Genomic DNA, 22973 nt, shown 5'->3' on the forward strand with positions numbered 1-22973 from the left:
TATATATATATATATATATATATATATGTAATATGAAAAATCAAAATAAAATGTGCTTACGTAACTGAATAAAATTACATTGCAGGCTCTAAATATGACAACTAAATGACCAGAGGAATCTCCGTAGATGTTGAAAAATCTTCTCAATGAAGGTGCCTTATGGTGGATTGAAATGTTCATACGAGAGGAATGAAAAAATGATTAATTATATAGCTTGATGCAATGAAGCAATAATTTACTAATAAAAGGACATTTAATAGATGTACGATACAAAGTAAAATATGTTTTTCTTAAGTCGAGAGTGCTCCACTAAAATTATGTTGGAAATTACTCAAAGAAACGGTGGGATGCATATTAACTAGTTAAAAAGATCAGTCTCCTTAACTGAGACATTCAGTAAAGCGTGTTTTCAGTGTTGCTCGCTCCTTTATCAGCAAATGGTAACGTTTCGCTGCGAAACAAATGACATGGTGAGGAAATTTCTCATTTGGCTGATCCTGAAAGCAACTTGTAGAACATGGAATGAGATACCATAAGTATGTCGAAGTTTCGTTAATATGAGATTGTTCGCAAGCCGTTCTTCATTTGTTCTTCGTTAAAAAAAATAGTTCTGAAACAAGAATATGGAAATGTTTTGCTCTCCGAATCATTGTGGAAATTTTAAGACGATTTGTAGTTACAAATTATTTCCACCAATTTTTGGTACCCAGCAATTCGTTACTAAAAACCATACAGGCTGATCAATGATAGATTTCTACTTAATTTTTTAGTGTAATTAATTTTGGTTAACTCAGTTAAAATAGTTATAGAGTGTTTATTGTATTTTAGTATATATGTGTATGGCCTTTATCACAAAATTATAGGAATGAGGTCATAAAAAGCTATTTTTAAGAGATTGTTTTCCTACAAATAGATTTCACGATCAGCCAAATGAGAAATTTCTGTACTGTGTCATTTGTTTAGCAGGGAAACATCATTTGCACCGATGAAGGAGTGAGTAAACCTCCGAAAGTGCCTGCAAAAGTACGCTTTACTGAATACTTCAAGTAAGGAGACTGATCTCTTAAACTAATTATGTTGGAGTTTTAGGCGTTATGCGACACTAATGCCTCTTGTGGCAAGCCGCATAAATTAAAAGGCGTGCTCTCACTTTGTAACCATCTCCTACTAAATGTTTCTATTAAGCTTTTCATTAATTTTAATTTTTCATATGTATTCCTGTACATTGCTTGCTTTATTCTAATTTTGTTTTTCAGATGATGTGTTTGAACTTCCTGCCTTGAAGCAGTCAAGCAGTGCCGAATACTTACTATGCACAAAGACTTCATCCTCAACTGCTGTGTCTCCGGTTATTGGATTCTCTATGATTCATCCACCTACTATAGTTATTTGTCTTTTAGCAACGGGAGAAGTTGTGAGTCTTCAGCTTCAAAGTATTCTCCTTTCTCAGTCTTTGCAGCTGTTCTCTGAGAAAGATAGGGGATTTGAGATGCAGTCGCCTCTTCAAAAGGTAAATAACTCCTTCAAGTTATAATTTACATATTACAGGTATATTTAATACACATGTACATGACTACTGCTGTTCTGGTTGTTGACTAGCTATGTAATACCACACTATTTAAGCACCGAAATATATAGGGAAGTTTGAGATGACTGAATTTCCTTGACTTCTTTTTCTGGATTTCTGGACTAACGAACTAACTAACTTTATGGCCTATGGAACCCGGAGGTTCAATGCCGCGTTCACAAAGGCTCTCCACTGACTTCTATCCTTAGCCAATTGGATCCAATTTCTACTTTGTATTCCTATCTCTGCGAGATCCATCTTAATATTGTCCTCCCATCTGCGCCTAGGTCTTCCTAATGGTCGTTTTCCGATTGGTCTTCCAGCCAAGACTTTGAAAGCGTTCCTACTTTCTTCCATTCTAGCTACATGACCTGCCCACCTAAGCTTTCTGGACTTGATGACCCTAACAATGTTGGGTAAACCGTATAAATTATGTAGTTCCTCGTTATGAAGTTTTCGCCATTCCCTATTCCCGTTCCTCTTGGGTCCGAATATTCGTCTCAGGATCTTGTTCTCAAATACTTTCAGTCTATGTTCTTGTCTCAGATTAAGCGACTATGTTTCGCAACCATTCAGAACAACAGGTATGATTATCGTTTTATATATTTTAAGCTTCAAATTCCTCGACAGAATTCACGACGACGAGAGATTTTGAACCGAATCGTAACACGAATTCCCTGCTTTAATTTTCTTATTTCTGGACAGATTTCATTTTTTAGAATATTTTCGTTCACCATCATATTATAAATCAAGTAGTTTCATTTAGTGCTGGTTTCCACTTTTGGCTTTGCTTCCAGGTCATTCAAATACTCCATTGTGTACTTTTTAGTTCAGTGACCATTTGTATGCTATATTATTCCTTTTGAAAGATCTTTATTTCTTCTTTCACCAGCATAATAAACTAAACACTTTTTCCTTTTGTTGATTATTACCGTTTTCTTTGCCGTCATCTTTTATTCTTGCGAGATTTCTTTAAATTTGTAACTATTCGTGTATTTTCCCGTTGTTTTGTAATATATGCTCGTTTTTAAATTTCTTTGTGCCAAAGTGTTGTTCCTGTAATTATTTCGATCTATGCGAGAACAGGGCAGTAATTCTGTATACTTCAGTTACCCTTTTAAAATTATTCTTCGCACACTTTTTTCTCCCCTCTCATACTGTCTGATTTTGTTTGCTTGCAACTCTATCCATCACGACTCTGGAACTCACTAAAGGAACAATAAACACTTCTGACCACAGTAAATACACTTATTTATTAAAAACTAAATTACAGTGTAACGGTTTCATCAACGTTAAGTTGTTGAAACCGTTACACTGTAATTTAGTTTTTAATAAATAAGTGTATTTACTCCGGTCAGAAGTGTTTATTATTCCTTTGTTTGCTTGTATTAAATATCAAGACGTTTTGTCATATAGTATTGCAATGCTTAATGGTATTTTGCAGTAGCGGTTCGTAGTCTGTACAAGCACCGGTTGCAATGTTGCAATAGCAAAGGTATGTAGGTACGCGCAAGTGTTCCCCTCCCCCAGCATTCTTGAGTCTTATCCAAAAAATATTCAGGAAATATGAAGAGGAAAGTCTTTTAAGCTCTGCAAGAATAAATCCACCACGTTCGCTGCCACTGGAAATGTAAATCTCTCTCTTTCTTTCCGTTTTTTAATTGACTTTTTTCAGAAAAGCATCAATACTGTTTTGCGCTCAAGAGCAGAGGTTTATTTTTCACTGATACACTACTTTAATACTTAAAAATATTTTTAGTATTAAAAAAATATCCGGTTGCACAACCATGCAACAAATAGTACCAGCCGCCGCTGGTATTTTGTATTTTTGGTTTCCTAGATATTGTTTATGAATGTCATGGATATAGGATAACTAGAATTGACTTGTTACTCAGACGTGAAATATGGTAAGTACATATTAAGTTTATTCATACATGGTCCCTCGTATGCGATACATTTCTACCTTGAACTCCCAATGCTGAAATTCGCTTTGGGAAAATTTTGGGAGGTGTCGACCCATGAATTCATAGCGATTTTAATGTCTTACATATGCTGGAATGCCGTCCACGAGGGTTGTTTTCGAATGGGGGTAAATAAATGGAAGTCAGATGGAGCTAATCAACACTGACAAGGGGAGTTAGGAATTACCGATGACCCCCTTTCGCAGAGGCTTATGGCATATCCATTGGCATATGGGGACGGACATTATCGTGATGCAGAACAAATCTGTCGAGTAGAATATGCTTTCATTTTCGTGGAATAGCTTTCCTTAACTTTTGTACAGCCTGCACAACTCGAGGACATTTCATTGTTTCACCATGTTTCAAGAAATCCGTACAGATAATATATTTTCTGTTTCAGAACATGTTTCACTTTCTCTTCTGATCGCGTGGTTCTCTCGTTTTAATTCGGTGGTAAAAAAGGAAAAAAAAGACAGGTGCCATTCATTGACGCATGTTTGATTCCTGGACCATAGAAGAATCAGGTTGTATTACCTGTAACCACCAGTGTTTCTTCCAGACATGTTTTTTGGGGGTCACTACCCCCCCCCCCCCGGGGGGGCTCTGAGAGTGCCTCCCGGAGGAGACCGAAATAATATGTCTATATTGTAATAATAAATAGAAGAGTACCAGCAATGCCCCCCGGAACATTTCTTCTGAAAGAACGACTGGTAACCACATTCCCGAAAAACGCGTCCTCCTCCCTCTCAAAACATTTAAACAGATATTAGCACACTTCCACATTTTGTTCACCTTGTTCTGCGGTTAGGTATCTCGGATTCTGCTTTGCACATACGAGGGTCATTTCACAAATAATGCACACTGTGGCAACACTGCAGAGTAGATGATGCAATCGAGGTAAACATTTCGCCAGTCAAATCTGAGATCTTGAGGCAGCAAGACGTGTGCTTGTGCGCTTTCTAGTGAATACAGTGTGACTGTGACAAGTATTGAAAATGGAGGCGGCGGGTGACTCGGGTAACGTGTCGATTGAAGATCAAAGGTCGTACATAAAGATTGACACTTTACGTTGCAAAAAACTCACAAAAATTCACAGTATCTTACGTGATATTTGTGATGAGACAACAGTGGGCCGTAGTACAGTTTCTCGTTGGGCTACTCGTTTTCGTAGTGGTCGTGTGAGCGTAAAGGATGATGCAAGACCAGGCCGTCTGAAATCATCAACTGATGAAAGAAATTTGCAACTTGTGGCAGATGCATTCGAACAAGATTGCCGTGTGACATGTGAGGAGCTTTCTGACATCACAGGGATTCCATCCGCATCAGTATACCGAATTCTGACAAGTGATTTACAGAAGAGAAAAATTTCTGCCTGATCGGTCCTCCAGTTCTTAACTGCTGAACAGAACGAGACACATCTGGACAATGCAACGGTGCTAAAACAAAGATTCGGCGTTGAAAGTGAGGACTTTCTGCTTTGTATTATTGATATTGATGAAACATGGATCAGAGACTATCAGCTGGAGTTGAATCACAATCTAACGAATGGAGAGCTCCATCTTTCCCAAGACCAAAAAGGATCACCGATCTCAATCAAAGGTCAAGCAAATGATGATTTTTGCTTATGATCTCCAAGGCATTGTTATAAGGACAGAGTTCCATGTGGAAGAAGTGTCACAACAGCGTATTGTGAATTTCCGCTAAAATTGCGCTGAAAAATGCACAAAACCCGACCGCAGTTGCACAGGTAAGGTCCACTGATTCTCCACGACAACGTTTGGCCACACATGACTAATGCTGTGCGTACAAAGCTTTGAAATATTACCTCATGCTCACCACACTCCAGACATTAGTCCACCAAACTACGATCTATTCCCAAAGTTGAAACAACATATGCGTGGACGTCCGTTTCCATGTCTAGAAGAGCTTTTTGCAACCGTTACATGAATCATTCAACATCTTCACAAAGATGGCGTCCTTGGTGGAATATAGAAGCTACCCGGACGTTAGGATTCCGCCATTGCCAAGCAGGGAAATTATATTGAAGGCCTGTAAAGAGATTCTCTCCAAACAATAAATGTGTAAGTCACACACACACACAAAAAAAAAAATATATATATATATATATATATATATATATATAGTGTGCATTATTTATGGAATGACCCTTGTTCTATTTATGAAATGGAATTCTATGTTGCAACTCATGAATTAATATTTCCATAGCTTATATCCACAACGAATCACCTTACATAACTCTCCTGTATGGTTACTCGATGGTTGTCTAATCAGCACATGCACTCTTTTGTATTTCGTCTGTCTCTGCAGTTACATATCGGACACTTTGATCTTTATCCACCTCCGAATTTTCCCCTTCTGGAACTTTGTCCATCTTCTAGCATTGATAATTCCAACTTAAAGTGCCATTGATAGTCCTGCCCATACGCTTTGCACAGTTTCCTATGGATCACCGAAGCTTGAAAACCTTCTATTCGCAAGAACCTGATCACAGTTCTTTGTTATTCTCTGGTATTTATGTTATTTATTTAGTTGTCTGCAAATAAAAAAATGTGCACATTAATAACATATTATATTACATGTTTGTGAAATTTTATTGCAATCCATTAAAAAAATATGAAGAGCTTTACGGTGGAGCATAAATTTCGGGTGGTTGGATTGCAGATAAAAACCCTTCAGAGAAATACACCCGGATCTCCCGCGCCAAAGGCGACTGCGCTAACCATATATCACGAGCATTAATTTGTACGTATATATATAAAATGTGTATGTACAGATGTATGTATGTATATAGTAGAGAGAAGTAGAACAAAGGAATCTCAAAGGGGAATAGAAAATGAATTTCTGTTACCAGAAAGTTAAATTAATCACAATACAAAAACAAACTACTGTGAGCACTCTCACTAAAATGCTTCATCAGATAGGGAGGGGAAAAGTAAAGAGGAAACAAAATAAAAACCAGAGAAGAAGCATCCAGATTAGCACCATATAGAAATGGAGGGTCACATGGTTATGTGAAAATGTTGCTAGGTTGTAATGTAATTTAGCGAAGGAAGATGGGACGGGTAGGCTGATAGAAGTACAGGAGAGCAAAGAACCAATAAATATTGAAAAATGGAAATTAATAAGGAAATTAACTAAGAATTAATGAATAATAAAAAAATTGACTAAGATTTTTTTTTAGAAAATGACGAACAGGAAGAGTGTAATGCGTTAAGTATTACAGATAGTTAATGGCAAGTAGCGATTCGCGGACGGATTGTAATATAAGTGCCTTTCCTTCTTTTTCTGAGAGATATAGAAGAGGCTGGAGGGCTAGGATTTTGACGCGGAAAGTTTAGTCAAACGTACTGATGGAAAAGTTTCTACAATCAACACGAAAAAATATATGTGAAATTTTGAAAATAGCTTTATTATTCTTTTAAAGTATTCATCTTTAAGATCTATACACTTTTGCATATTCTCAAACCAATTTTTACAGTACTTATTCCACTCTGACGCTACTACCTCAGCAACAGCTGTTCGAAATGTCTCAACAGCTGCTTCAGGCGACACAAATCGCTCACCACGCGTCTTATTTTTCATGTGTAGGAACGAAAAAAAAAAAAAAATGTCGTTAGGAATAAACCAGGTCAGTATGGACAATGAGTTACTAATTCGACAGTTTTACTGGACAAATAATCAACAGTGTGATGTGTTGAGTTGGAACTGGCGTAGTCATGGTGAAGAATGATGCAACAATTTGAGTTTGTTTTACGCAATTCATTGATGACCTTAGGCAAACAGATTGTTGTATATCACTCAAATTTACAATCCTTCGATTTTATAAAGCTATGATTGCCATGTGTTCAGTATAAACAAAGAAACAATCAGCCATTTGCTTGGCAGCACTCCAGGAACGAACAGTTTTTGTTGGTTTCGGCTTACTTTGAAATACCCAAACCAAACAGTGGATTGTTGTTTAGTTTTGGGTTCATTGAACAGATACCCTGTAACAATGTAGTACGCCAAATTTGACTTATCTCAGTTGAATCTTTTAAGATTTTTTTTTCCCCACTAATTGACACGAGCCTATTTTTGACCTACAGTCAAGTTATGTAAGATTCAACGTGCGTTATGACCATACAAAGTCGTATGTATTGTTGTTATATCAATTTTCAAGGATGCCTGAATCTCACTGTATGTCACATGCCGATCTCTTTCACGTACAGCATCAACATTTCTGGCAACAAGAGACGTGAATGAATGACCTTCATGAAATTCATTACTGAGAAATGTGCGACTAGGCTGGAATTCCGAAAACCAAGTGCACACAGTCCTATTGGATGGTCCTTCTTCCCCAAAAGTTTAGTGAAGTTGGTCAGTGCATTGTTTTGATGTTGCATTTGAAATCATTTGAAACATCTACATTTGAAATCGTCATAAATCATTCCCAAAAAGTATTCACAAGAAATTTTAATTTGTGGCTGTACAGTTGGATGATATAATCATATGATACGGAGTTTTCATTGATTTTAAAATTTATTCCATCATTTCAGATAATGAAGGAGCCATTTGATGTTCATATACAAAAGCTTATGCAACAGTCTCTGTCTCAGCCTATTCTAAAATTGGCTCCAAATGCGAATCCGTCGTCACAGGAAAGCATGGAGGTAAATATAAAAAACTTATATATATTTAAGCATTTGAAGAAGTCTAATACTCTTACGTTGCGTTCCTATTCTTTATGTGCTAAAATTGCGTGCTCAGTTCATTTTTCAGTATTGTAATCCTTTTGTCTTTTTTTTTTTTTTTTTTTTTATCCGCAACATTTAAACGATAAACTATCTCTATTCCTGCTATCACATAATTCTTCAGTATATTCCATCAACTTAAAACTTTTTTCTCTGTTTCACCTTATTTTTTTACTGTTATATATTCATTGTTCTTTTTATATATTCATTGATTTAACTTCCAAATATATTTCTTCAATTTCCCATTCTTTTAGATTCTGATTCCTAATTTTATCTTAATAGTTGTAGCATGTTTCCGAATATTTCACTAGGTGCCAGCAGATTTTGTCAATGAGAACAAGATATGAGGTGAGACTAAACCATAAATATGAGGTAAAAAATAGAAAAGGTTGCTTGTTGAATAGCACATGATAATGTATGTTACTTCACTTGTAGATAGCAGATGGCTATGCTATTCTCTATATACTGTACATGCATATTTGCAATTTTTGATTTGTTCGTAAAATTATTTTTTCATCTAACATAAATAATAAAAAGATGTTTAGTCTAAATCAAGTTAATATACAAATATTCTGACTAAATAGCAAATCTCAGTAGCCTCTAACTATTAATCTTTTTTACTTCCCAGCTTCTTAGTCGAGCAACCCAGGTATTTAGAGAAGAGTATTTCCAGAAATATGATCGAGTAAGAGAAGAAATTGAGAGAAGGTATGTATCATGCGTAATAACGTTGTATAGAATTTGAAAATGCTTTACGGTAAATAAACGAAACCTATATTTCTCACACTATTTTCTCTATAGATGCGAATTTAATTTAACTGAAACAATACACAAAAAAAAGTTCTACTGATCCGGAAATCTAACCCGAGCCATCAGTTTACCGTGTTGGTCCATGAATTACTATGCTATCATTATATGTTAGATGGCGTATTATATGGCTTCTTGTAATATCTAATTCTACCGTGGTAGGTGTTCAATAATATAAACATGGATTTCCAAGCACTACAGTTGTGATACAGTTCTTGTTACAGCTGAGCTCCCAACCTCAAAGTGAAAGTAGGAAGTGGAACTCGATAACGTAGTGGTCAACGCACCGACCAGTATGTCGGAAACTTGGGTTCGATTATCGATCCGGTCAAAGATTTCTCACTCGGAATTTCTTAGATATTCTTATATAAGTTTTTTTTTCCCCCGAAATGGATGACAATAAGTGTATTAAGTCTATTTTATGTGCTGTTGACAAATGTGATATGAATATTATCTCCAAATTTCATGTTAATACTTGTAGAGTATGGCCTGGATGATGATGTATATTCCACTTCTACTCTTTTATGTAATCGCGTATTTAATTGTGCTGGTAGAGGTAGAAACCCAATCCAGCTATCTCATGTACCTTCCCATTTACCTTACGATTTTGACGAAAATTTAGTTGGCTCTACAGTTATTCTTTGTTCTAGTCGTCCCCCCATGGTCGCGTTCCGAAACGAGATAGCAGTATGAAAGGGGTGAATAAGTTTCAAACGACAGGATCTGCAATACCAGGAGCTGCACTAGGGAGAGGTGATCGAACTGTAGAGACCCTAAAAAACGTTGAAAGAGTGCGTCAAGCGATGGAAGCCAGCCCTCGTTGTTCGGCAGTGCGTCATGCTCGCACTCTCAGGATGTCAGACAAGTCAATTCGGAAAATTGTACACTTCCATCTCCATCTCTATCAGCTAATGGTTGTTCAAAAAGTGCGGACAAATGACTTCATCAGACGACATAAGTTTGCAGAAAGGATGTTAGAATTGCAGACAGACAACATCGTGTTGATCATGAGTGACGACGTCCATGTCCGTTAATCGGGGATGGTTAACAAATAATTTCGGGTTCTGGATACCTGAAAACACGCAAGAACTTCATTGTAAACCTTTACACTGCGACAAATTAATTTTTTATGTGTGGATTATCTTGAACTTCATTATTGGGCCTTATTTTTTCCATGAAAACTGATGAACAATGTCTGTTAATACAGATCACTACGTTGCCACGTTGCGCGGACAGAATTAAGAAGACGACACATTAACCTAAATAGACTGTAGTTTCAGCAAGATGGGTCCTGTTGCCATCAAGAGCAACTATGGCTGTTCTGAGACATTTTCCAGGACAACTGATTTCGTTGCGTGTCGAGTAGCCTCGTCGGTCCCCAGATTTATCAGCTTGTAACTATTCTGGGAACACCTAACAAGTAAAGTTTACATAGACGAACCACGTACTCTTGAAGTCCTTCCCGATACCATAATGCTTTAGAAGTTTTTGGACAATTTCACCAGTTGTCTACAAGAATGCCTCGAAAAAAATTACGCCACCTAACTAATGTGATTTTTTACAGCTGATTATTATTATTTTTTTTCCTTAATCATAACATGTAATCTCAAATGGCCATGTAACATTAATGGGTAATAACAATAAATTTTGAAATTCGTTTAAAAATAAAGTGTGTGACAGTCTTTTCTAAAACGTCATAGCTCCTTGCCGGACATTGTACAAATCTTAGGAATTCAGAGTGGATATATTTTGCTGCTGTTGGAACAGATAATATGTTTTATCAGTGATAAATTTGGAAACTATTAACTTCGGATTTTGTGCCTGTAATAAACTACATCAATATTTTACAGAAATATGTTCTTCACCACTGATCTCAGTCGACATGGAATAACTCCACGAAAAGGGTGTTCTTACAGTGGCGGAACTTATAATTCTTCCTTTGGCTTAAGCAGATCTGCTAAGAATAGTAAATCTATTATTGACAACACCGCTTCTTGCAGTTGACCTTTCCTCTCCTTCTTCTCTTGCGTAGCACATGGACCATGCATAAGCTTCTGACGCAGACAAACAGAGGGCCAAGAAGTGAAGAGTATTTTAAGGCACAAGTATTTTCTTACAGCATGTTTAAAGACATTTTCTGCCTGAGAACATTACAGAACGTGCTACTCAAGCAGAAGTGCGAAGAGAGGAAAGGACAGCTCTTGTTATTTTTTAAAAATTATTTGTAAGGATAAACATATTTTTTTTCTTTTCTACATTATCAACACACCTATCCCAACGCAATTGTTACTGGAGTTCCAAGGTATACACATTAGGGATAAATGTATTTGATAACTGATCCGAAACTTGCATATAAGTGGATATTCTTTCACACATTCATAATGTCAGTGACCAATATTCCTAACGAAGTCGACACGAAAATGCATGGCTCTCTGTGGTCATTTGGAGTCCATGCTTTATATATGCATGCATCTAAATTCGACTTCCTGTGGAGAAGTCACTGGTAGATTCGTTGATTTGAAGTATAGAGTCACTTGCAGCATCCAGTTCGTAAGGCCATCACGCTGAGTGATATGTGGTGAACATATCAAACCCCAACGCTATTTCACTGGATTTCTAAGCCAACCAGATTGCATTTAGTTGAGTTTTGTGTGGTCACCCATTAACCCAAACGCGATTGTTACTGAGTTTCTAGGCCTAACTGACCAATTTTAATTGAGTGATGTATGATCAGCAAATTGATCCCAATGCGATTATTACTGGATTTCTAAACCTACCAGATGGGTTTCAATTGAGTAATGTGTGGTCAACACATCTACCCCAATGCAATTGTTACTGGGGTTTCTAGGCCTACCAGACGGCTTTTAGTTGAGTGATGTGTTGTTGTTGTTATGTTGTTGGCACTTTGTTACTGGGTTTCTGATCCAACTTATAGTTAAGTGACATGTAGTCAGCACATGAACCCGAACGCGATTGTTACTGGAGTTCCTAGATCAGATTGTTACTGGAGTTTAACAGACGGTTTTTAGTTGAGTGATGTATCGATCCCCAATGTGACTGTTACTAGATTTGTAGGCCTACGAGAATGGTTTTAGTGAAGTGATGTGTGGTCAGTACATTGATCCCAACGCGTTTGTTACTAGGCTTTCTAGGTCTACCAGATTGCTTTGAGTTGAGTGATGTGTGGTCAGCACATGGTCCCCAATTCAAATGTAAATGGGTTTACCACACGGCCTTGGAAATTAGAGAAGTCCCCGTTTTACAATATCACCTTCTTCTCACTACACACTGACATGCTACTCCTCCCACTTTTCATTACTTAAGTATGACTTTGCCCTCAGATACTACCACCAACATATACCACGACATTACTGAATTGCAGCACCAGCTTGGAATCGCCAGCCGATTTAATATAGGTTGCTTAATTTATACTTAATTGAAACTGTATTTTACGAGTATTTAAAATTTAATTCTATTCAGTCTTTAGGGATTTATAGCGTATGCCCTCTAACAACTGAAAAAGAAATACAAACTCAGCTACACGTTTGACTACATGTATTATTATTCTCGAATGATAATGGTAATTATACACAACAGATACCAAATAAAGTACAGTATTTTTTTAAAAAATAATAAAGAATATAACATAAAGTAAAAATAGAAGTGAAAGAATTCTTAGTCTAGAATAGAAATTTCGACATGGAGACGAGAATTTAGAATTTATCGTTTCCTCTTTACGTATGAGCGTTTTATTACTTTTATTTTATTTTCAGAGTAAGAACCTTACAGGTCTTAAAGACTTACCAAACGAACGAAGTGAGAACTTTGGAGGAAGAAAAGGTGAAACTTCAGGAGAAAGCAGAATTACTGGCAGAGAAATATGAAGATATAAAGGATAAGCAAGAAGAACTTAGTAAAAGGTTCAGTATAAACTTTAATTAGTATACTCCTTATATGTACTCTGCGGCAGCGAATCCTGTTACCTTCCACAGCGAGACACTAAATGAAGTTTCGGCTTCATTAATGTTTTTGTATGTTATTTAACTTAACCTTTTTTTCTCAGAAAATACTGAAATCACTAATAACTTGTTAAAATGGTGCTGATCATAACACACACTAACTCACAACTTGGCGGTACCAATATAGAAACGATCTAAGACACTGGACGGTCTCAGCTGCTATTTACACACACTTTATAGAATTTAAAACACTCCAATTCTCTTCTCTTCATTTCATTTCATTTTCTTCCTCTTCTTCTTCTTCTCTAACTCATAGACAAATTGGTTCAACTTATGGTCTGTGTATACACTTTCCCACAAAACTTTTCGAACACTGCGGATTTGTGTGAGCATCTATTGTGAACCTATTATTTTGATACGATAACTTTTTGCTGTATGTCAAAGGTACTCCTGCCTAAAGCATAAAATTTGACAGTTGTTGAATCGAGGTCTGAAAGTTAATTGCATAGTGTAAACAAAAGTGTAGGAGGTAATGCCATATATTAGTTTTGTTCGGAAGATGTAGACATAGGGGATCAATGCAGTGACAGAAATTTGAAGGGAAAGCAGTTTTCCAAATATTGCAGCTCTTTGTACCTTGTTGATATGCTAACTTTAAGAAACCAAAAATATCATACTTTGAAAAATGTTTCCGACTGTCAAAATACGGCCTTCTGTCGGCTGTCAACATCCCCAGTTGTCGTTCAGTGGAACTGTATATGTAGTTACCATCATTGCTATTCCAACAAGCAATAATGAGGCATACGAAAGGACCGTAAACACTTTTCAAAGTAGGATATTTTTGCCTTTTTAAATGTTAGGGTTTAGATCATGGTTACCAGTTACCATTCGTGAAATAAGATTAACTTTGGAAACTATTCCGGGAGCTCCATTTGAATTGACCTTGTTTTATAGTAAACATAAGAAAATATCGTAATATTAGTACATCATCAAGTATGCTTTGTTTTAATTCACATTTACCTAGGTAATGCACTATAAACTTACCATATTTTATCTTTAATGTCCCATATGTTTGTATACATTAAGGTGATTTCGTTTAAATTTTAATGATTATTGTTCGAAGTCTTAGAAATCTCATTTACAAAAGAAATAAGTATTATTAGTAAATTTCCATTATATATTAGTCGGCTCCTCTGTATAAACTTCCAGGTATATTTTTCGTTTTCTTCACATACTCGTGATAAAAAATAATTAAATGTGGTATTTCAGAGCTGAATGTATGTTACGTATAATCAGCCAAAAGCAACCTTTGATGTCAACGGCTGAGAAGAAGATGGTAAATGAATTGAAGAAGGCTGAAGAGAAGTTGAAGGAATTTCAGGAAGCTTTAGAACAAGTGAAAACTAAACAGAAATACCAAGAGAGTCAAGTAGGTAGATTTTGTATATTTCTTATAAAAAATAGTAATGGTAAACTATGTTGCCCTTTTACGTTCCATGTGCAGTGAACACAGTCCGATAAGTTTAACAGTATTGACGTACGTGTATCGTTTGTGGTATATGTGTTATGTAATCGAAGCATTTCAAACTGTCGAAAGTACTTGCTAGCACTGGTATTTTAAAGTGGTTCTTAGTGACCTGAAAGTTGTGCAGTACTACGTTCTGTATTTGATTCTACAGCGCAAAGATGAAAGTGCAACAAATGCCAAATTGGAAACTATACTATGCCGTTCAATTGGAGCTAGTTCTTTACTATGCGAATTAGAACTAGACCAAAATTCCGTGGAAGCAACCCGAGACATTAGTGTGAAGAAACCCGAAAGGTGAAGAAACAGTTGATCACAGCGCAGTAACTACATCGCTGAAATGTTGCACAAACCTTGCCGGTCACTCAAAGTCAGGACCGAAAAGCGCGAATTCCAAGGTTGTACGCCTTGCTGTAGAGACAGTTCCGATGAACAGTACTCAAAAGTTATCAGGCGAGAGTGGTATCTCACAGTCCAGTGTAGTTCGTCATCTTTACGATTTGGCAAAATATTTAGAGCTGTTGAATTTTGCCACACGAATTGATCTACTTTAGCACAGAACCAATGGATGTGTGGAAGAAAATCCTTAGAAAAAAATAAAATAAAATAAGAACCACGAGATATGCATTTCCTGAAGAGAACGTCAAAAACTTATATTTTTCCGAAATCCCAATCTGCATAAGCAATGAATTAACAAGGCACAGATGCCAGAACCTGTCGTCAAATTCGAGCATCTCGAATACGAACTAAAGATGATTTCTGCATTTGATGGAATTATGAGGGAATAAATCAATACGAATTTGTTCTGGTCAGTCGAACCATTAATGCCAAACTGGACTCCGAACAAATGGAACCATTGTGTGCCACAAAATACCCTGCAGTGGTAAATAGCAAACGAGTACCATTCCAGTAAGGCAACACAAACTTCGAACCTGTTGAACGACTCGGAATAAACTTCAGGAACACGAAGAAATTGAACTGATACCACACCTAACATATAACCTTGGACTCACATCCTTTTATTATTAGTTGTTTCGGTACATAGCTTACTTCCTGCGCTGCGTAAGAGGTATTGCAGGAGTTACTCACCTCAAGGGATAAAAACTTATGTCAGTGTGAAATCGAAGAACTGGCCGAATGGTGGCTTCAGACAATGGAATTCGATGGCCTAGGAATTCCAGACATCCCAGTTTAGCTGGGATAGTCCTGAATTTATATCACCTGTCCCTCCATCTGGAAGAAATTTTTCGGAACATCAAAATGTCCCGGTTTCCGTGCAAAACATAAGTTAATATCATTTGTGCAATATTAAAAGAAAGAAAGCATGGATCTGAACTGATACTGACTCGGTCTACTCGGTTTGTGGCAGTACGGAGTGACATAGTCTGCTTCAAAAGTTGTCAGTTACAGTTAATGGTGAATAGTCTTGTTGTGAAGTCATACTTAAAAATAGTACGTTATTGTGCCCTTCACCGTAAACATATCTTTAATGTGTGGACAATATTGCTCTTGTGTATTCAATCTCAGTCTCTAACCATCATACCGAAGAGAAAGTGTAGTTGTTCAGACAGCGTAAAAGATAGTATTCATACCTACAGTATTCATATATACAAAGTAAAAGAGTTCAATCAAATTAACTCAAAGGTGGAGTGTGCTGTGCAGATCCATATTTAGTATTGATCACGAAGGCAAGTCAAATTTTGTGGACATTAAAGAAAAAAAAAAAAAACGCACAAATTTGATGAATCGGCGAACTACTCAAATTACTATTGTTTATTCTATTTTAAAGTATAATCAATGAAGAGAAAAAACTATAACTGTGCTGTAAATTTTCATACGGTGTCTTAGTATTTTAGTCCAGAAATGTGGGACCCCTAGCTATGACCATACTGTGAATGTACGTACGATGCCCCAGATTTTAGTCTGAAAATCTGGTAACCCTACTCATAAAGCATGTACTTGACTGACTTTTGTATTATGAAAAATGCCCTGCGTAAGAAATAAAGTTTGCTACAAATTGTACGAAATAATAAACATTATTAATGATAGTAGAAACAAAACTATTAACAAATGAAAATACACATACACATATATATATATATAATCTCATAGTTTTCTGTGGGCCTTTCTCGAAGTTGAATCGAATTAAGGTAGCAATATGTAGTATGCGTTCCTCTCAACAGATCGGGTTACTTACGAGTGCATGACTGTAAAATGAATATATGAAGTAAGGTAGTGAATCAAAATGATCGGCATGCGGTTGTCGTTTGAAAAGCGTAAGAGTATTTTAAAGTGATATTTCAAGTTTGAGAACGTTGCTGACGTCACATATTTATTTTACACAATCATGTTAGCAACAACATGTGTTGAGAGAAAACATATTACGTCGTATCCTTACTTTAATTCGATCCAACTTCGAATATGTTCCTCTTCACAAAATTGTATGCACTTTTGACAGTTGTAAAATTTTACTATAAACGCCAGTAACCCAAATAATTATATATAAGTGTATGTGTAGGCTTTTATTCTTCGGAGGTAAAATAGAAATATTCTTCTTCCCCGATATGAAATCCTCATCGTGTAAATGAGTAAATAAATAGGTATAATAAATTACCGGAAAATAGTAAAGACAATCATAACGCACACACACACAAAAAAAAGAAAGAAAAAGAAAACACTAAACTCTTCATCAGATCGGGTGGGGAAAAGCGCATAGAAAAGAAAAAAGGTGAAATAAAGAACTGAGAGCCGACCAGGTAGACGTCATGTTGGAATTCTTACGTCATGTTCGCGTTATTGCTATTGATTTTCAAATTAAACATCTAACTACTTTTGTTCCAGACCAGAGTAATATTTATTTGCTAATACCGATACATGCACATAACGTCTATTTCTAGGATACTGATAGCTCATGCTAAGGAAACATTATTATTCCAAGTCCTTCTTCGTATAACTTCTTGAAACCGTACACCCCTTTCCCCCATTTTTAGCAAATATACAACGGTAGTATATTAGTCTCCTAATCCTTCTTGATCTTGGTGGTTGCCGATTTTGCTTTCCTACTGATGTTCTGTCATCTGGGTTTATGTTTGGTCTTGTGTATATTTTAATTATACAGATATTATATATTTTGATATTCTCTATGTTTTCTCCTTCTGCGAGCTATTTTCGTCGTTTAAGAAACCATATATCCCCTTGACATGGTCTTGACTTTTCACATTCTTAGTCTTCCTTGGTTTTTGGATAAATTATTTGGTGACCATAACACTTCCGTGTTAGGTATTCTTACGAAAAAGAGCACTGATCGCACTTTCCTGATCAGTTCACCTTTGGTAAACTTCGGTACAAATCTCGGAGTTTTTCACCCAGACCACTTCGCTTTTCTCTTCTTTTTCAACTGCTTTTCTGTCTTTTTGTCCGTGTTGAAATATTTCCTTATGCACCATATTAAACATCGTTTGAGGTTGGAAACTTTACATTATTCCGCTTGTGGTTTCTCTGTTGTCTTACTTGGTGTTAATCTAAGCATGTTTGTTCCTAATCTAAGCATCTATTTCTTTCAGCTTATGATCTCCCAATCTACCTTTCCGTGCAGTTCTATTGAGCAAATATACTGTTTTTTAAAAATTTGTTTTACTGTCCTCGCAGGCTTTTCCGCAATATCAGTGCTTTATGGATTCTGTGGTGGTTAGTACTATCTTGATGCTTCTTTCCTTTAGGTATTTAATAAATTCAAATGATGTAAATGGAGGTCCGTTGTAGAATCTTAAGTCTTCGGATACCTGAAAATTTGGAAAAATCTAACTTTTGTTTAGTTTCAGCTGCTGTAGTTGCGTTTACATTCCTCACTTGTAGCCATTTTGATAACTATCGAGTAACACATGAATTTCGATCTACCACAATTGAGTGATCTACCGGTACATGTACCCTTGCCATCGGTTGTTGTTCTGCTTTCCAATTACTATATTGATTCTTCGAGTTGTTTCTATGCATGGTACTACACGTTTATATAATACACTTATTTCCTTGATATCATGCTTTTTATTTTCTGCTACCGCTTTTTAAATTAAACGTAATTAACTATCTTTGTTCCAGATCAGACTAATATTTGTTTACTAATACCGGTACATACACACGACACTTCTAACTATTTCTAGAGTACTGATAACTCATATTAAGAATACGTTATTATTTCAAGTCCTCCGTCTCCTTTAGCCTAACCGGCATAACCGTGGGACGTTAAGCTTAAAGATTTCATTTCATTTTTCATTTCATATTTCAAGTCCTTCTTCGTACAACTTCTTGCACCCATGCGGATTTTTCGCCACACTACTGACTACTTTTCTTTAACACAGTTTATTCACCATCACACTAAGTTCGGAACCACACAGACTATTTACTATAAAAGTTATAATGTTGCTAGGCTGTAAGTGGACGAAGTTTAGTGAAGGAAAACAAAACTAACTGAACAGTTAGATCCGTAGACGTGCAGGGTACTATAGAGAAAAAAGATTGAAAACTTAAAAATTAATGAAAAATATAGCAAAGTAAGTAAATTAAAAGTAACTTATTCTTTTTTGTTTGTTAATGTTTCCACTTTGAGATTCTTCTATTCCTATTATATTTATTTATTTAGGTAGACAACTGGTTGTCTAGTCAAAAAAGACTGGAGTCTCATTTGAGCCTGGAACAGGAGAATACAATCACTACAAGCCTAGCTAAGATGTATGTATAGTATTCATAGATAATTATTCTTTATTTTATAAATGTCCAGTTAATAGTTGACAAATAATTATAGTAATATTGCAACAGTTTGTTTATTTTGTGTATATTTAACTTAGAGTTGAACAATAGTCATTGTAAGAAAAAGGACTAAAATCTTTTATTCTTGTAATATTTCAAATAATAGTATATATCTTTCGACTATAAATAAACACCAGGGTTGGAATTTTAAAATAGTTTCCATTTCAAGAACTGCATTATTTCATTCTTACAGTGGATATTATATTGATAATTTGTCAGAGTGGATAACTTTGATTTAATTTCCTTTTTATTATTCTTAGAAAAGAAGTTTATATTTCTTTCATTTTACTGGATTATAGCATCATCTCGAACTACAATAACTTCTCTTGTCTGTGGTACTTTTCTCATAATGTCAATAAAACTCTTTAACATATTTGCTTTACTTACAAAGTGTTCCAAAAGTCAGTATACTCAACCACGCTCAGAGATATATTTGTTATCAGCATACTTAGATAATTCAGAAGGACATAGTAAATGCTGGAAACGATCTCCTTGCTGTCCCTCACAATGGCTAACACGCTTGAAAGGTTAAAAAACACTTTCTGCAGCATGACAGAAGTGATTCAGCAATAAGAAACAAAGTTTCTCCTCAAGTATTCCACATTTCTTGTCTTGTCACGATAGATCCGTTCCTTTAACAGTTCCTCCAGAAAGAAATCCGCGGACATAACTAGGATCAGGATATCTTGGAGGCTACAGTTCCCTTGAGATTACTCTGTCCTTAAAAATTAAAGCCAAAGCCTCCGTAGTTGCCGTCGCAGTATGACAGGTAGCATTTCTTTTGAAACAATGAGTAACTAAAGTCACGCAATATACTGTTCCACAATATGCTGATAAACATCAGTTGTCACTGTAGTGTCGACAAATGAGTCCGACAAGTCGACATCTGGATACAGAACGAACACCGTATTTTATCAGAAGAAAGTGGGAACGCCTCATCCGAAAGGAAAGTGAAATCAAGTTGTTACTGTTCCGTCGTGCGAAATGTTTAACCAAAGACAGAACTGTAACCGTTTCTATTTGTCATATAATTGCACTTTCTTGATGTGAACTTTATATAAATAAAAGCAGAGAGTGTACTTTCGTGGAACACAGTTTTTCTACTGTCTTCCACTTTCGTCCAAGCATCCAGTCACAGAGCGATTATATTTTAAACCGGGAAGGTGGTGGGCATACTTCCGGAGACAATATAACTACACGCCTCATTCAGTAATCATTACTTTACATTATACTAGTATACCAACTTTTGGATCATCTTGTATTTGTTTCACGTGAACTTACAACAATTTGTTAATGTATATCTAGATCATATTATTAATTACTTTCTACCTTACTGAAAGAAACACAACAGTTTCACCCGGTTGTGTAACAGAAGTTTAAAATAATGAATATGAATTCGTTTTCAGATCCAAAGAGATTGCAGACTTGACTACTACAGTAAAAGGTTGGATTCCGAAGTAAGGATTGGATTGAAATGTACTTAAGTCCGTTGGCATGCAAGAAATTTGTAGTTTATTTTCAAAGCAAATTTTTATACATGATAAAATAAAATATTACCTTCCCATTACGTTTATAACTGTAGCTTGTGTAACATTACTTTTGTTTTTCTCATAAGTGTATGCAAAAAATTCTTCAGTGCAAAAATAAATTAATTTTATATTATAGAATTTATCATTTTATTTTTTAGTAAAGGTATTAGTGAAGTAAACCACTAATAACAAAGCCACGAGCTTTATGTCCTCTCTCCTTTAAAAAATCAATCATCATTAATTAAATGACAAAGGAATACGTAAAGAAGAAAAGAAGAAAGAAATTATGTAAAATTGATCTTATTTTGTAATATTTGGTATCAAAATCTTCAAGCATATTTAATATGCATTTTCAGTAACGTACAAATAAATTGTTGCAACTAAAATTCAAACAAAATACACGAATACAAAAAAGTATGTAAATGAAGTTCAATGTTCCTGTTTGTTGTACTGTCCCCCAACGTATGACCACATCGTAAGTGTGATATTATGTTCAATCTCTGTGAACTTTGCAACACTTCTAAGGACAAAAGTTATCAAAGCCATATTTATTGTACACAGCACTGGTGTTACAAGAATTACATTTACAGCTCTCACCGTATGGAATATACAATAAAGAATTTTGTGGAACTATCGTGGACTTTATTAACTTATACTGCTTTGCATATATATCTGCTTGCATAAGAGAGGAAGAAAGGTTGCGTATATATCTGGAATATTTTGAATGGGTTTTGACGTTGCCGAAGTTTGTTTATTGTAGCAATATGTATTCTGTGGAATATTTAATATACAAACGTGGACTATATGTGTTATAATGGGCGACAGATCTGGTATAAGACTCTAGTATCTCAAGAGTGCAACGGTAGCTGATAAAATACTGGAAATGCATATTAAGGTAAAGAGGAACTCCATACTACAACGCTAGATGCGTACGAATTTAGCGATACGTAATACAGGACTCACCTACTCTATCCTCACGGTATCGCTAAACATAAATACGACCATCATCGTGCTGCAGACAGAATCGGGAGTCGTTGATAGAAATGAGTCATGCCATTCATCCATACAGCTGAAGACAGTGCTGTCTTGCAAAAATCCCCCGTTTTTGTAGACAGCATTTAACTGTATTTCCGATTTTGGTTAATATGCAACACATTCTAATTCTTGAGTAGTGTTGTAGCGTCGTCATAATTTTCTTCCGAAAGCGGGACAAAGGTACAGGGAACTGAACTGGGTAATTGTTCAATATTCAGTATATATTGGATATTCATATTAAATCTTTGTACTTCTTTTATGCTTAATGACAGCGGTGAAAATGCCAATATTATTCCAAGCACTCATGTTGGATTCCTTCGCTCGTATGAAAAAGGTTTGTCCCTTTATATATATGGGTATTCGCATATATGTACTTCCAAATATATATGAAGATCAACAATAAAAGGTTAAATATCTCGAGCTATGCTACCACAGTAAACAAGATGATGTTTATCACGTATGGATCTACGTACAATGTAGTCACAAAGGCAGCCTTCCCAATCAATAGGAAGAAAAATAATTATGTACATCTATTCTAGTATAAGAATGAGGAACAAAGACCGAAAATTGCGTCCTGTAGCGTAGTGCATACATACAGACAGACGAACAAATTGAGATCAAATTGTCCCAGACACTGACGTTTGGCACTGATGTTACAATAAGTATCACGATTTAATGGTTAGTTACGCGAGTGATTGCCATACCTTGCGCTTTCTCATCTGGTCCCTTCATACAAGCTATGACAAGGTGTAAAGTTTCTAAGAAAATTTAGAACTGAGGTGGGGAAGAGGGACGAAATAAAATGTTCATAATATAATGATAAAGATTTTGTTGATACATAATTAATTCTTGCCTGAAGTTTACACTTGCATCTCAACCACATCGCTGACGTTAGTATCATCAAAAGCAATTTTCGGATCAACACTTTTACCATTTGTTTGGGTTTTCAGTTTTTTTCACGGCATTACATTTTTCATAATGATTCTTCATTCTTTGAACTAAACTAACTATTTTTTTCTCTTACACGTTTTGCAAT

General features: G+C 35.7%; 1 protein-coding gene across 2 annotated transcripts in view; it reads left to right on the plus strand.

Moving 5' to 3' along the window:
* Positions 1-21040, plus strand: part of mbo (Nuclear pore complex protein Nup88) — a 523666-nt gene extending 502626 nt beyond the window's left edge. For both annotated transcript variants that reach the window (XM_081768639.1, XM_081768640.1), the window contains 7 exons: positions 1257-1510; positions 8085-8198; positions 8908-8987; positions 12860-13006; positions 14315-14474; positions 19207-19295; positions 20780-21040. In XM_081768639.1, coding sequence (XP_081624765.1) covers positions 1257-1510; positions 8085-8198; positions 8908-8987; positions 12860-13006; positions 14315-14474; positions 19207-19295; positions 20780-20834 — 899 coding nt within the window. In that variant the 3' untranslated portion in view covers positions 20835-21040. The remainder of the gene's footprint in view (positions 1-1256; positions 1511-8084; positions 8199-8907; positions 8988-12859; positions 13007-14314; positions 14475-19206; positions 19296-20779) is intronic.
* The last annotated feature ends 1933 nt before the right edge of the window (positions 21041-22973 follow it).

The sequence above is a fragment of the Thermobia domestica genome, chromosome 8, assembly GCF_964235325.1.
Source record: "Thermobia domestica chromosome 8, izTheDome1.hap1.1, whole genome shotgun sequence".
Classification (NCBI taxonomy): Eukaryota; Metazoa; Arthropoda; class Insecta; order Zygentoma; family Lepismatidae; genus Thermobia; species Thermobia domestica.